Raw genomic sequence first — 14,884 nt, forward strand, 5'->3', positions numbered from 1 at the left:
ACTTCTAATTCCAAAGATTATTTAACTTGCTTTACGTCCAATTCATATTTACTATTTAATTGAAAAGTAAAGCTGCTACAAAATGCAGAAGAGAAAGCAGCCTTTGTACATTTTCACACCAGTTAAAAGAAGCAGCAACTAAAGCTATTTTAGTTTCAATTTCTCATTTTTTGATACACTTTTATTTTCATTCATAAAATTATTTATGTGCAATTATAAGACACTGGAATAAATATCAGACTTCTGTGAACTAAAGTGTCCTATTCTATTTGATTTCTGAACAGGCAAGGTTTCATTAGAAGATATGAAACTTGTACACCTTATTAACCTAGCATCAAACATGGCAAGCAATAAAATAGCGGCAAGGCTTAACAGACAGGATACTGCTTAAGTGTCAGGAGTCACAGGTTCTGTTCCTTGTTGAGCCAGTGATGATCTGTGTACTACACAGAACACCTCACATACAGGGAACAAGTGAATCAGGGCTATGCAGTCAGAGCAGATTTTTATCTATAGCATCATTCAATTTCGTGCAGTAACTGGAAGATGGACTGAAATTAGAGCAGTTGAGTAACAGCAAAAAAAACCCTTAGATGAAAATAATTCAGTACTATCACACTGATGTAAACCAACTCTCTCAGCTAAAAAGTTGCAGAAAGATATCAAACAAGTCACTTGAAACAAAAGACATCACCCAGACATCATATTTTCCATGCAATCTTTCTATATTTGAAACCCTTCAAGCTTCAAATAAGCCACATTCTACTACTGTATTTGGGAACACTGTTTTAATGAAAAAGTGGCAATAGTTTCTGCACCTCTTAAAATAGTGCACAGAAATTTTACAGCCTTTAACACTTCTTTTTCTGCTCCCTCTTTCAGGTTTCCACTCTCCTCCCTGTACACATACTAATTCTGATAAGAAAAAAAAAAAAAATCAAACAAACAATACATCCCTCCTAAAAATATCATTTTACTTGAGAAAAATAATACAAACCAGTTCCATTGCGGAATATTTTCTTCCGTTATTTTCTAGCATTCTGAGAAACCATGGATGACTAGACTTGTAATATTGCCACAACAAGCTTTTTCAAAATCAGTAAGTTTTCTTGTCTGCAAGTAAAATATAAAAATATACCTGATTTATCATCTTGGACTTCAAATTCTGCACCAGCAGATCCAAGAAGAGATGCACCATGTTTTAACAACCGACATATATCAAATCTGTCAAAACGCAACCTATCTGTTGAAGGTGACTCTTCCATAGGACTTTCTGAGCCTGGTTCTAGATAGGACATGGAAAATAATATTAAGGACAATGTGATGAAATTTTTGTTCAAAGATCTGATAGAAGATTAAGCAAGAACAAAAGAATTTATCTCCTCCAAAGGAATCATCAGACATACAGCATTTTGATTCACAAAGTGTAAAGACTCCATTTCATACAGACAGACTGAAAAAGCTCACTTACACAGTGAGTCAAAAAAAATCTAATATTTTTCTCTTGATAAATTTAGCTTTACAAAATCTTGTACGCTGACATACCACTAGGTCTTCTCTGTACACATACAGCCAACTTGCAGTCTGAGCTGCATATGGCTCACAAATAGTTCAAACAAGTATCATGCCAACACTGTATCATATCACCAACAGCCAAGCACTCCTCATATGGAAGCTGGAGAGTAGTCTTAACAGGTATGGGAGCTGCCAAGGGCTGCTGAAGACTAGTTATCAGCTCTTCTCAAATCCAGTTGCAGGTACAGTGCAGTTCAATACTGATACAGAAGAGATTTGTTCCTCACAGGGTGTCTTATTTCCTGGTTATGAATTAGGTTCCAATATATTCCCTCCCCTCAGCACTCAAAGATTAGTGTGTTTTGTGGATCCTAGTAACACGCAGCTTTGCATCCAAGACTGGCTATTCCTACATAATCCAACACCCTTACATGCTGAATTACAATCAGCAGCATAAATACAATTGTTACCAACAAGAAATATAGACCTGAAGTAAAAGTTAACATTTCATTACACATATATGAAAAGGCAAGTCATTTATAGCAAGTCTAAGAACCTAAATGCAACCATACCACTGTAAAATGTGTATTTACTGAAACAAACAATTTAACTGAAATAAAAGAACCAAATGTCTGCATAGCCAGTTAGCCCTGTTAAATGCTACTTTTTTCTCACACATACATAATTACCTTTTCAATTTCATATCTGATAGGCAGATACACAAGAACTAGACAATGCATATAACTCATCATTCAAAACAGCTGCTGTACTCAAAGACTGACAGGTTGCCCAACTTCCATGTGCAAAAGGACTGCTAGAAGTAATTCTTGGAACTAGACTGGCGATATTAACTTCTATCCTTGGTAAGGTACTGGAGTCTATAAAGAAAGTTATTAAGTATATGGGTAAATACGATTTCCTGGGAAAGAGTCAGAATGGCTCCTGAAAGAAAAAAATCATCATTAACCTGATTATCAGTTTCCTTAAAGAGCTCCAACAAGTGGATGAAAGGAATCTGGTGGACATAACATATTCAAAAGCTTTTTGCAAGGCTTCATATAAAAAAATTGAAGGAACTCAATTACATGGAACTGGGGAAAACATCCTTTTACAGACTGAAAAGTGGTGAAAGATAGATAGAAGTTAACTTCTGAGTGAGTCCTTCAGGGATCAGTGTTGCCTCCAATCTATCGGTCTTTAGCAATGGGAAAGAAATTTCACTATGCACTCTTCTACCAGGCATGCAGATGACACTAAGCTCTTCTGGGTAACCAGAAATCACAATGGCACTATGTAATCCAAGGACTCCCAGAACATACTAATGGACAAAGGCAGAAAAGGTGCCAAATGAACAACCTAAACCATGCCTACACAACACTGAATTCAGAACTGGCAGTTAACATTCAATAAAGATCTTGAAGGCACTTCTGACAGCTTTCTGTATTCACGAGCTTATTGGGCTGTGACAGCCAAAACAGCCAACTAAGTACTGGGCATCATCAGGAAGGACACTGAAAACATGACAAAGCACATCATTTTGTCACTATGTATAAATATGAGTACTCTAAGAGATGTAGATACACTGTAAGCAGTTCTGTGCATCCAGAAGAGGACATGAATAAGAAAGTACAGAGGAGAACCAAGTTATCTGAAAGACAAAGCAGCTGTCTTGTGAGGAAAGACTGAAGAGACTGCAATTCTTCAATCTGGAGAGAAGTTGTTGGAGGAGAGCAAATATGATGGTTTACAAATATAAAGGCAGTGGATAAGACAAATGCAGAACTTGCTTGACAGATTCTAGAGCAGCAGAACCAGGAGGCACTCAACAAAACAAAAATGAGATCACCAAAACAGGTGACAGTTTTGTTGTTGGTTTGGGTTTTTTTAAACAGTGAATTTCTGGAACCTGTGCCACATAAGGTTGTGAACATAGTGCCAGCAGATTTAGACAAAAATCACTGACAATAGGTTCATAAGTTGATAATAAAAGCAACTCCCACATCCCTAACATGACAGTTTCAGGTACAAAGTGAATACAAACAGAACAGACTTAAGCAAGCTGCCATTTCACCTCACTCAGAAAGGTGCTTTGAGCAATGGAACAAAACAGTGTCTGTAAAGTATCATGACAAAGTTAATTGGTTAAAAGTTTTGCCATTTTACTAGTTATTGTTCCTTTTATTTATAAAATCTTTATGAGAATACAGAGCACAAGCATGGGCATCTTAGAAGAAACAAAGGTCAGGCACATTGTTCTAACTGGGTATGAACATCTAAAGCTGAAGAGGTTTACTACAGGCCATGCATATAAAAGTCTATGCTCAAAAAACCAGAATGATACAGTCGCCTTGGAAAGTCTCATATCACAGTCAGTTTGCATCAGATAAACAATGAATTCTATATAATTCGTTTAAGAAGCACCTTGTTTTGATCTTGGAGTTGGATTCCACTCAGGTACATTTTTCACTATTGCTTCGACAGCCTGGCCAGCTGCAATACGAGTATCCCAATTTGTACTTCTTAAATACACTAATACCTTTAAGGAAAGATAGATAAATAAATATTTGCTTAAAATGCACTTTCAGAAAATCCATCAGCTTTTATGCTCTATTAAAACGCACTTAACTTTTAATGCTATGGATTAAAACAACATTCAAAACAGAAACAAAGGACAAATAAACCAAGCCAAAGAAATGCTAGCAGCCTTCTACATACTGCTCACTGCTTAGCAGAACTCTTGCAATAGCCAGACATTAAGAATTTATAAACTATATTTAATCCCATCAAACTCAACCTTGATTTCCTCCAGGTACTGAACAAGGCTTGAGACTTTTGCTTTTTGCTTTCTGAAAGTGTTCAATAGATTAATAGACCTTAAAACTTTGAAGTCATTTAACCCAAGAAAAGGGACAACATGGGTCACTTGAAGTAACACATGGTCTTCTAAACTAATTTACCACTTTGAAATCTGGAAAAACTATTTCTTTCTCTGAAAGTGCTTTGATATTCATGATTCCTTGGCCACTCTGTTGATACTATCAACTGTGGTGAGGGCACCTGTTCAATAAGAGCAGAATTGAGGTCACTCAGCCATCTCCAGCTGTCGGATATAGACTATTTTTGGTGGTTTTGCTAGACTTGGTTAGATTGAAGTCTCAAACTAAGGGAAATATCTTTCCATTTTCCAGTCCTTTTAAAGACATGCAACCTCCTATATTTTTAATGTTGTATCACACAAGAAACAATCTTTAAAGGCAGGAGCAGAAATTTTTATAAGGCAGTAGAGCTTCTCTTTACAGAGGAAAACCTGAGGTTACAGGAAACACTGAATATCAATACTGAATGCAAAGTGAAACCTCATTTATGTAACCCTTTCATAGGCTGACAGAACAGCAGGCTTAACAGAAGTAGTCTCCTAATTTTCTTCAGTCTTGTACATTCAGAGAACACAAGCCTATGATGCTTTTTCTTCTTTCCACAGAACCCACACCCCTTTAAACTAGTTTTATTCTCACCATTAAAGAACTTAAAAAAAAAAAATATGCTTACTTTAGATAAGAGATTATTCAGTTCATGAGGATGCAGTTTCACTACTTCCCCAAGTTGCTGTGCAGCTGCTTTTCTTGTTACTGGTGTTGTACCGGTGTCCAGTAAAATAAAGAGACGATCAAGCCTAAATAGGATTAACAAAAACCGAAAATGTTATGCTATTCATAGTTCAGCTGCCCATTTTTATTAATATGCCCCCACATTCTTCAGTTTATCTAATGCAAACAGAAGAAATGTTTGCCTGAAGACTGTTAATTGACAGGGTGACAAATGAACTTTTTTCCTAATAGTAAGCAGTTATTCTAAAAGCACATTTATTTGATAAGCAAAAAAAAACCTGATAAATTCTTAGAAACATTAGTTTAAAAAAAAAGAATCTGCAGTTACACAAGAAAAAACGTTCCCTTCCTTGTTCTGTGATAGAATATTTTCTATCTTGAAAAACATTAAGTTGTGAATGATCTTCATCAAATTCTGTCTGATAGAGAAAGCAAAAGTTTCAACTGCTCCTATTGTGCATTATCATTTATTTTTAAGACATAGTCTGCAATCTATAATATCAAATTCTACTTTGCCAGGATACCACAAATTTTTACTTTTCACATATTTTCCCCCTAGCTACCTGGAATATGTAAGACCAAACCTGCTGTATTTACATCTTTGAAATAATCCAATTCCTCTGGCCTTCCCATGAAAGTCAAGAATTTAACCAAATCTGTTTTCACAGTAACTCTGTATTTAGTGAGAGACCCCAATCATCTCTTTTCAGATTAGTTAGCTTACTTCTTGTTTAGAATTACTGAGAAAGTAATCATATAAAAAAAGCACATAAAAAGAGTCTACCTAGATAATCAAATCAATGATGGAAGTAACACATGCTCATTATTCCCTCCCCTATAAGTGGGACGGTTAAAACGCTTTACAGGGGGCTTAGTTTATTGGGTAGTATGAGATTATTACTGAATGTGAGTCTAGAATCTGTCCAGGCAATGCAATCAGAACTGTCCCTTCTGGCCTTAATCAAAAATACTCCACTAAATATAACAATATGAAGCTGGAATTTACACAGCAGTGAAGCTCACCTAAATCAGCCTAACAAAATAAGGAGAGAGATACCCTGAAAACCTCCCCTTCCTCAAACACATACCCTAGGTTTGAGCAAATGCAGGAAAGGACAAATGCTTTGCCTGTGATTTACTAGTTAGTAAGTTGTTTTAAAGAAAACCCAAACACACCTAAAACAGCTGTTTTGTGTGATTAGACAGTCAAGGAGGAAAGCAAAAACTTTACAGATCAACTCTTGCAAATCACTGATAGTGGACTAGTCCAGAGGAACATATCAGACTGTTATTTACTAGCATTTTCTCCTCAGTACATTTGACAGTAATAACCCAACCTGATCTGCAGCAGTTTCTATTATTCAGTACAAAATGTGCTAGTCTGCAGAGCAACCATGGCTTGCTCGTTCCCTCATTTCTTAAATTCACTCCTTTCATTTTTCATCTCTCCATGAAACTTCAGTGTTCCATACTCAAGAAGTTTGCCATTTAGCACCACCCACTCCTTTAACTAAGTATCTTTTTTTCATCTCCAAAGTGAAGCAGAATGTACAGCTTAGACCACTTCCTCAGCTAGAACTCTTCATGTGTCAAAACAGGAGGAAACCACTATGACGGCATACCCTCTAAATAAATAAATAAATAAATAAATAAATAAATAAAAATCAAGCTTAATTCCAATCTTATTTATAACCCTAGATCTTCACTCCTAAAATCCTCAACTTTTTGAAGTTGTATTACCTACAAAATACAGTTGTTGGCTGTTGCTTTTTTTTTTTTTTTTAAACTTGCAATATACTTGGTTTGCAATTTGTGATTTAAAACAGTAACATGTATAACTTACAAATGTAAAACAAACCAAAAAATCTTTCTATTGTCTCACATCACTATAGGAAGATTTCAGTGTTCAACCCCATTAAAATAAATGGAAACAGGATTAGCAAATACAGCTAACAATATCTGACTAACAGTACTCCTGGTCATACTAACCATTTTTCCTTCCCCTCCTCCAAACTTCCTTAGGGTACAATTCCAAAACAATATTTTGGTGGTATTAAAATTCTTAAATTAAGTTTTGGTATTGCTGCAGAGTATGGCAGAGCCTGAATTCTCCTGCTTTAGTTGGAAGGGTAGCACTGAGAAAGTTGCCAATTAAAATTTTCGTTCTTAGTTTCATTAAGAATGAAAAAAATACTAAAAGTTCTAAACAAATTAATTTTAAGTACCTGCGCAGTTGGAAAGAAATTTCCTAAATTCTGATGAGGTTTTCATTCTCAGAACGAGCTAACAATCTTTAAACTAGTTCTTAAAGTCAACGAGAACTAACTGTTTTCTAGTGGAATGTGGCTTTTCTTCTCATGCTAGACAGTGCCATAAGCAGGGCACTGCATGGCTCACATCATTCACAGATGAACACAGAAGTCAAATCAAAATGGCTGAGTGAAACACTCTACAAGGCAGATAAAATTTCAAATTATTTTATGAAAGAGTTTCAACACAGGCTGTCAGAAAAGTTGTTCTAAGCATATGCAAGCAAACAAGAGAAATACAGAGTACTTGGGGAATAAAAAAAATTTAAAAAGAAAACCAAAGATTTATGGCTTGTTATGAAAAAATCTAAATACCAATGAATGCTAAAAATGAAATTACATCTAAAACTACTCCTGCACATTAACTGCTGCAGGTCAGAGCTTAAAAATACAATATCCTTCACTTTTAACTCATAAGCAGCGATTTAGACAATCCTGAACGTCATCTTCCAATCCTGAGTCAACTACATTTCATCAACAGGACAGCAACCATACACCACTGCTATGTGAACTCACGCCATATGAGCTCATTACACAGCACTAACTTGTTCAGTAGATACTGTCTTACTCTCACTTCAGAAGTTTGAGATTTTCTAATCACTGAAGTGTACAAGCAAGACAAAACCTGGACCAGCAATTCAAAGTTCTTATGAACAGCATTACATTCAAATTACATTTTTTTTTTCTTCTAAGAAATACCACATTAGCTTCTACACTGACAAGAGTTCATTAGAAATGTTTCTGACACAGACATCAATTCAGGTGCTTAAGAACTGGCATCAAGTAGCACTTGAGACACTTCAGAATGAGTCATTCACATGGGGTCAAGAGACATGACACAGGATGTAGGAGATCCTTGTCATTCTGAAATGGCAAAGACACACCATCTAAAATGGCACCAGAGACCTAGATTAGGTAAGTGAATCCTCCCCACATAAATACTGCAAGTCATCAGACCCAGAGCATTTCATTAAAGTACACTAGTTTTGAAAAGACTAAGGCTAGAATTCTTGCTTTCAGAACAGAACCACCTGAGAGATACTCAAGAATAATCAGTAGGTCTGCGATCAGCATATAAACTGGAACGCCCATCCTGAACTGGAACAGATTCTTTGACCACTACATTACTACCACTGAAACAGTTTTATCTAACAGTCCATCCTGCCCTCCCCCCCAATTCTTAATGAAAGACTGCAGGCAAGAATAATATTAACAGTAAACAATTTAATTTGCATTGTTATTAATCAGAATAGCAACGTTGGCTGTCATAAAGAGGAACATAATTTCTCTAATCAATGCTGTTATGCAGAATGATTATGCATACAGACTTAGTTCAGTTAACTAAAGAGAGTTTTGTGAATAAAAGTACACAGAAAAAAATTACTGACCCCCAATCACTAAACATAACAAGCTTTTTGGTCTTCCAGTGCATTATTGAAGCAAAGATCACAATATAAAAAATTACAAAGGACAAACACAAGTACTTTCAAAAGAGCCACAAATGAATCAGTGGCACTCTCCAGGTAGCGATTCCATGTTCTAGTCACTGCTTTTCAATCAGTTTTGCATATTCTGCATTAATCTAAGTTATACATGACCGTAGCCAGGCAAATTAGGCAAATGTTGCAACAAATGACCTGTTCTGTTCTTCATGTTAATCCTCAATTCTTTGCTGCCTAAAGGTATGTGACCAAAGAGAGGGCTGATTTCCATTTGAAGGGACAGTTATCATAATATTTAAAGTGAACCTTATGGGACTCCTGAGGAAACTGGATGATGTGGATTTGAAAGCCCTTCAGCTAGAGGGATTAGAAAACTAGTAGCAGGACAGTTAATGACCAGGTCAAGATACAGAAGTTAACAGCAGCATCTCCAAAATATTTCCAAAAGGATATCTATGCAGCTTAATTGTATAAAGATCCTGATCATCCCAGTGTAAGCATTCTGACTGGACTGGGCTCTCATGGGACTTCAGATGGGAAAATTTCCAATTTGTTGATTTCAATGAATTTAGGCTTGAAAGGGACAGTAAACTGATCACTGCTGCCAATGAAGTGATCTGTTTGGACTGACATCTCTGTGTGTGCCAGTGTGTTTGGCTGGCCAGGGAGCAGTCTCTGACAGTAAATGCCAACTGGTACAGAACAGCTCATAACTATCTAAGCATATATTCTAACCCATTAAAACTCTGTGACTGTAGAAAAAACCCTTAGTGGTGTAGTCCCTTGAAGACTCTAATGTCAAACTCTGCTCAGAGCTCTTTGGAAAACTGCTAGCTAGCACCCATAGAAGAGAATACTCTTATGAGTTCACAGTATAAATCACATTTCAACACCCAGGAGCTTCCTCCCAGGCACTATTTCTTAGTACAGAAATAGCCCAGAAACCTAGAAAACAACACTAAATTAAATTTTAGACTTGACAAGGGTTGGCACACACTGTGAAATTCATCCTAAGCTCTAATGGAGATGCCTTAGCTTTTCTTGTTGACCTGATAATCCTTTGGTGGCATTTCATCATTTGGTCAAATCCCAGCTTGGTCAGCTTCACAGCTCAAATAACTCAAGCCCCTACTAAAGCACACATAAACTGTTAAATAATCAAGTAAACAACTTTCCAATATAGAATCATCAAGCAAGAGAAAAATCACTGAACAGAATTCAGAACAAAAAATGTGATGATACACAAAGAATGGATTGTGGTTTTATTTCCCATAGGTGAGAGCCTGTAGAGTAAACAGTTATGAAGGTGCTGCTGTGGACAACAGAGAAGTCTTCTTGTTTCCTAAAGAGCGGTGGAAGGGACACCTGGAATGAAACAAGAGCTCCATGACCACACTGGTCACAATATTTTATACTGCATATGGAAGCCAACTGAATGCTAGAATTAGTATAATTAATTCCACACGCAATGTTTATTTCATATATGATCCATAGTATTAGGCTGGACAAGTTTTATTTGCAAAGTATTACATATCTATCTACATCCACCCATGCAGCCCAAAAACATAAGACTAATTACATTGCAAAAGCTGTGAGAAAGAACAGGAGATTAAAACAGCTGTAAAGACATAATAATACAAGTATATCAACAAGTAATACAGGGAATGCTTTAGTAAGAATTCAACTTCTAGCTGCTGGAGCGGGTTAGAATCCTTATCAGAGCACAATCCTGACTTTCAAGTTTCGTTTCGGTCTGCTAAGTGTCTGAGAAATTTTACAGCTCTATCTCATTTGGGCAGCAGCACACATGCTACTTCTGCTTCCCCCCCTTCCATGACTATGCTAGCATTCCCTCCCACAAACAGCAACAGGGAAGGCAGTCCACAGATCTGGTCTTCAAGTTAATCTCCATCAATAAGAGAAGAGTTATGTTATTTTTTCCCCCGCTTTGAGTCAGAACTCCTGTAATCACATCGGTTACAGAGTGTCTACCTATTCTGATGGTCTGCCTTTAAGTAATAATGAAAACATATTTCAGTTTAACTCTTGCTTTTCATGCAAGAGCAGCCATGAAATAATATATTCCAAACAAGCTAGAAGCTGATTCCTTTCTTTAGAAAATGTGCAATAACACCAAAAGTACATTTTTAAAAGGTACATAGGGCACATGAAAGATTTTGGATAATTTTGGTACCCTGTAAGAACTTAAATCTACCAATGATGCAGTATTAAACTTGAACTGTTACATAAGTGATGATGCCAGCCAGTGCAGCCATCTGTTCTTGGGAAGTCACAGCCCTACACTTCAACAGCCAAGAGCAACATGAGGCCCACTTATTTTCCCAGAGCTTTACTATCAAAGACTTCTGACTTTTTTTTTTTTTTTTAATAAAAACCACCTAGGTTCCTAATCTACCTATGACCAGTTACACACAAATCCAAATAAATGAAAACACAGAAAACTCTAGAAACTAGTATTAAACTTACATGGACCAAATTAAGAATCCTTGCAAGAGGATTCTATCCATGATTCTATGAGCAGCAAGTTGTTACGCTCTCCCACACTTGCTTAAGGAAGTGCCTTGAAAGTACCCTGAAGAGGTAGGTTGTCCTTAAGGTATTTCAGGGTGAACTTAAAATACCTATTAAAATAAAATTTTCTATTCTTAATGTATCTTGCCAGCTTCGTGCATTTCATCACATTTTAAAAGTGTATTTGTTGTTCTTTTTACTGTGAAGGCTGTCAAAAATAGAAGAAAGCCATTAACAGCCCTGGTGTTGGAATACCAATACATGAGGTGCATTTGAACACAAAGACACTGGGAAAAAAGTTTTATTAGATACTGAAAGGCACTATCAACGCTTTATTATCTACTGAAACTCAATCATGCTGAGTAACCTATAAGCGTTGTCATTTCCCATAAACTGGCAGTATTATTTTTTCATCTAAAGTATATCAAAAGATCGCTAGTGAGCCATTGTATTTATTCACTTGGATCATATGCTTTGTAGGAATGAAGCTGAAGCAAAATTTTTCACTTCCTTTTTTCCTTCTCAGTTCCGCTATCAAGAATTATATTTTTTTTTTAGTTATGCAAACATTACAGTACTTCATATATACTTTTAAAACCAGAGACAGGAGATAAAGCCTACAAAATTAGATTGCACATTCACAGAAAGAACATCAATCTTCCCACCCACCTATACATACTTCTGGAGGATGGTGTTCATTAGTCTTTTCAGCATAAAACTACCAAAGAGATGAGCCTATATGAAGCAACTATTCTGTAACATCTTTTGGTATGAGGTATTTACTGTTCTGCTTTTAGGTCTGTTTTCTAATATATCATCACAGAAATGTTATATAGAAGCAGGTCTTCAGTCAGTGTAATAGCAGACTCTAAAGCGAGCATGTATACTTATAATGCAGAATATCAAAATCTCTTTTGTCCATAGATTACAACTAAGTGACAATTATTTTTAAGATTATCTTATTAATAACAAAGCTGCAAATTCTCAGATTTTGAGATATTTCAAAGCATTCCCTATATTTGTTTAGGTCTTCCTGAACAGACTAGGGTTTTGAAAAAGGTTTTCAATTGGCCAAACAGCAGAAGCAACGCTTTACTAGGAAAACAACCACTTGATAATTTACTGTTTCAAGAATGTAAAAATACCCTTCCTCCACCTACAAAAATGGTTATTTTTAAAAATATGGTTCCAATACAGAACTAACCCTAATTAAGCTTTTTGTTAATATCAGTGTTTGGTATGGACTCAGCAAATACTATGATCCTTGGAGAAAGATTAATTTGAATCAACTTCTCCCTCACTCTCCACACTCGTATATAGTTAGAATCATTCAACAATGAAGTATTACATTGGTCCTTCAAAAAGATATAATGCAGCTGTAACTAACTAGAGGAAAAGTGCAGATCTCTGCAATTAAATGAAGCTGGTACAGAAGCTGGAACAACTACACCCTTTACAGAAACATCATTACATGTCTGAAAGGAAAGGACCTCAGAAATTCAGTGTTCTGAAATAAAAAGCGAAGATAAGATTTCCTTTTATTTACAAAAGCAACACTGGTATTGTATCATCAGTGTTCCTATGGCCCAACGGCCAAAAGGGTCATTTGTCAAGAGTTGCTGTGTAACTTCAAAGGGATACAGGCAGGTTTTGCTCTATCTATTAAAAAACATGCACGAGGCTAAATTTACACAGTATCACTTCTTACAATTATAGAAACACTGGAGTTTGCCAGGAATAGCCAAGATATTCCAACACTCCAAAATGTGTAATTATTTTACCTAATTTATACATGGAATTGAAACAATTCTAGAAGACCAGCTCAGAAGTACTACAGCACCTTTAGTGAATTTATCTTACATTCAACTTATGTAACATTTTGATCTTAAAACTGTACTCTGAAGCAATGTATCACATGCAGTATAACACACTAACTTTTTTAGTGCTCTCCACTGAAGCTTAGAACAAGCCTTATCCAAAGTATTTTTTTTTTTTCCTGTCAGTTAGCAGACCAAACAGGTGTTAACTAAATCTTTGCATAGAGCACTACTGCTTTTCACTAAGCACATGTGGCTTTACAGAAACACTGTTAATGTGAAACAAATCTTAACAGGAGATACGACTTCAGCATACACCTTAAAACCTGTATCTTGATATTCCAGTTAGCCCCCATATCGCATGTAAATTAGCACAGTTTAAGCAGACTGCCCCAGACCTAAGGTAATTAGACTGCTACTCTCTTTCACATGATGGCTTACAATATTATTTTAATTTATATAGTAGCCTTGTCACAGAAATCCTTACTACTTCCAGATTCTTATGGACGCCTTTGAAAAAAACCCCAAACTAATATATAACAAATTGATAAAAAAATAACAGTAGAATAAGATAAAGGGATAGTCTGCAGAAATTACAAAGCTCGAACTAAAACACCTGCTACCAGAAGTCTTAAAAGGTGTATTGCTGCTATAAATTTTGATTAATAATGCACACCTTTACTTTGCTACATAGAATTGTAAGCTATTCACACTGAGCTTCAGAAATATAATTTACTTTTGCTACAGCACTTCAGAAGTACAGATACTACCAACACGTGACTTGAAGCTAATCTATCACAAGGTTAATTTGGATTTATGGTTTCAAATATCCTGTTAGGAAGCTTAACATGCCCATTTCACACACACACACACCAAAAAAAAAAAAAAAGATGTCAGGAATTTGTGCTCAGCATTTTCTATAAAATAGCTCTATTAAGACATGCCTCTGTATCTGTGAATACTTTAAACGCTGGCACACCCCAACGCACATGTGTGTAAGCAGATACTACCCAACATCTTGAGGCAGAGCCAGAACACACGAATCACTTTTCTGCATGGAAGCCTGTTTTATTTGTTATTTTACAATTAAGTGCTCTGAAAGGCAAAACGGTTTCTTGCCAGTTTTTGAGACTCGATATCGTTATCCCCTACTCCCTAGCAGTTTAAGCCAAGGAAGGACTGGCCAACAAAACGAAGGCGTCGAATTCAAGAGGAAGCCTGAGAGGCCTCAAGCAGAGGCCTGAGGAAGGGAGGGGGCTTCTCTAAGCGCCAGGCAGAGGAGCTACCCCAGGCCAGGAAGCAAACCCAGGCGCCGGAGCACGCAGCCACCCCCAACCCTACCCAGGCGGCCCATGCCGCCGAGGAGCACGGACATCGCGACAAGGCCTCCACAGGCTCCCAAAGCAAGAGAGGGTGGGAACGGGGCACCCCCCTCCACCCCCGCACCCCCCGAAGCCTGGCCACACGGAGAGCCGGGGGCTCCGGGCCGCCGCTGCCGGCCCTCCTTCCGCCACCCTTCCCGGCTCCTACCGACCTGGAGACGGCCATGGCCGCCCGGAGCTGGGCCTCGCTGGAGGCGAGCGGCGGGACAGCAGGCGGGGGGGGGCCGGCGCCGCTCTCCCAGAGAGGAGAGCGCAGGGCCTAGCTCGGGCCTCTCGGGC

At 37.2% G+C, this 14,884-nt stretch overlaps 1 protein-coding gene across 2 annotated transcripts in view; it reads right to left on the reverse strand.

Moving 5' to 3' along the window:
- BTAF1 (B-TFIID TATA-box binding protein associated factor 1) overlaps nt 1-14,878 on the reverse strand; it is a 46,291-nt gene extending 31,413 nt beyond the window's left edge. For both annotated transcript variants that reach the window (XM_026851215.1, XM_026851214.1), the window contains exons 1-4: nt 14,758-14,878; nt 5,065-5,188; nt 3,937-4,051; nt 1,139-1,285 (exon numbers count right to left, since the gene is read on the reverse strand). In XM_026851215.1, the coding sequence (XP_026707016.1) occupies nt 1,139-1,285; nt 3,937-4,051; nt 5,065-5,188; nt 14,758-14,771 (400 nt within the window). In that variant the 5' untranslated portion in view covers nt 14,772-14,878. The remainder of the gene's footprint in view (nt 1-1,138; nt 1,286-3,936; nt 4,052-5,064; nt 5,189-14,757) is intronic.
- Between the last annotated feature and the right edge of the window lie 6 nt (nt 14,879-14,884).

The sequence above is a fragment of the Athene cunicularia genome, assembly GCF_003259725.1.
Source record: "Athene cunicularia isolate RWA chromosome 6 unlocalized genomic scaffold, athCun1 chr6_part1, whole genome shotgun sequence".
In the NCBI taxonomy this organism is placed as follows: Eukaryota; Metazoa; Chordata; class Aves; order Strigiformes; family Strigidae; genus Athene; species Athene cunicularia.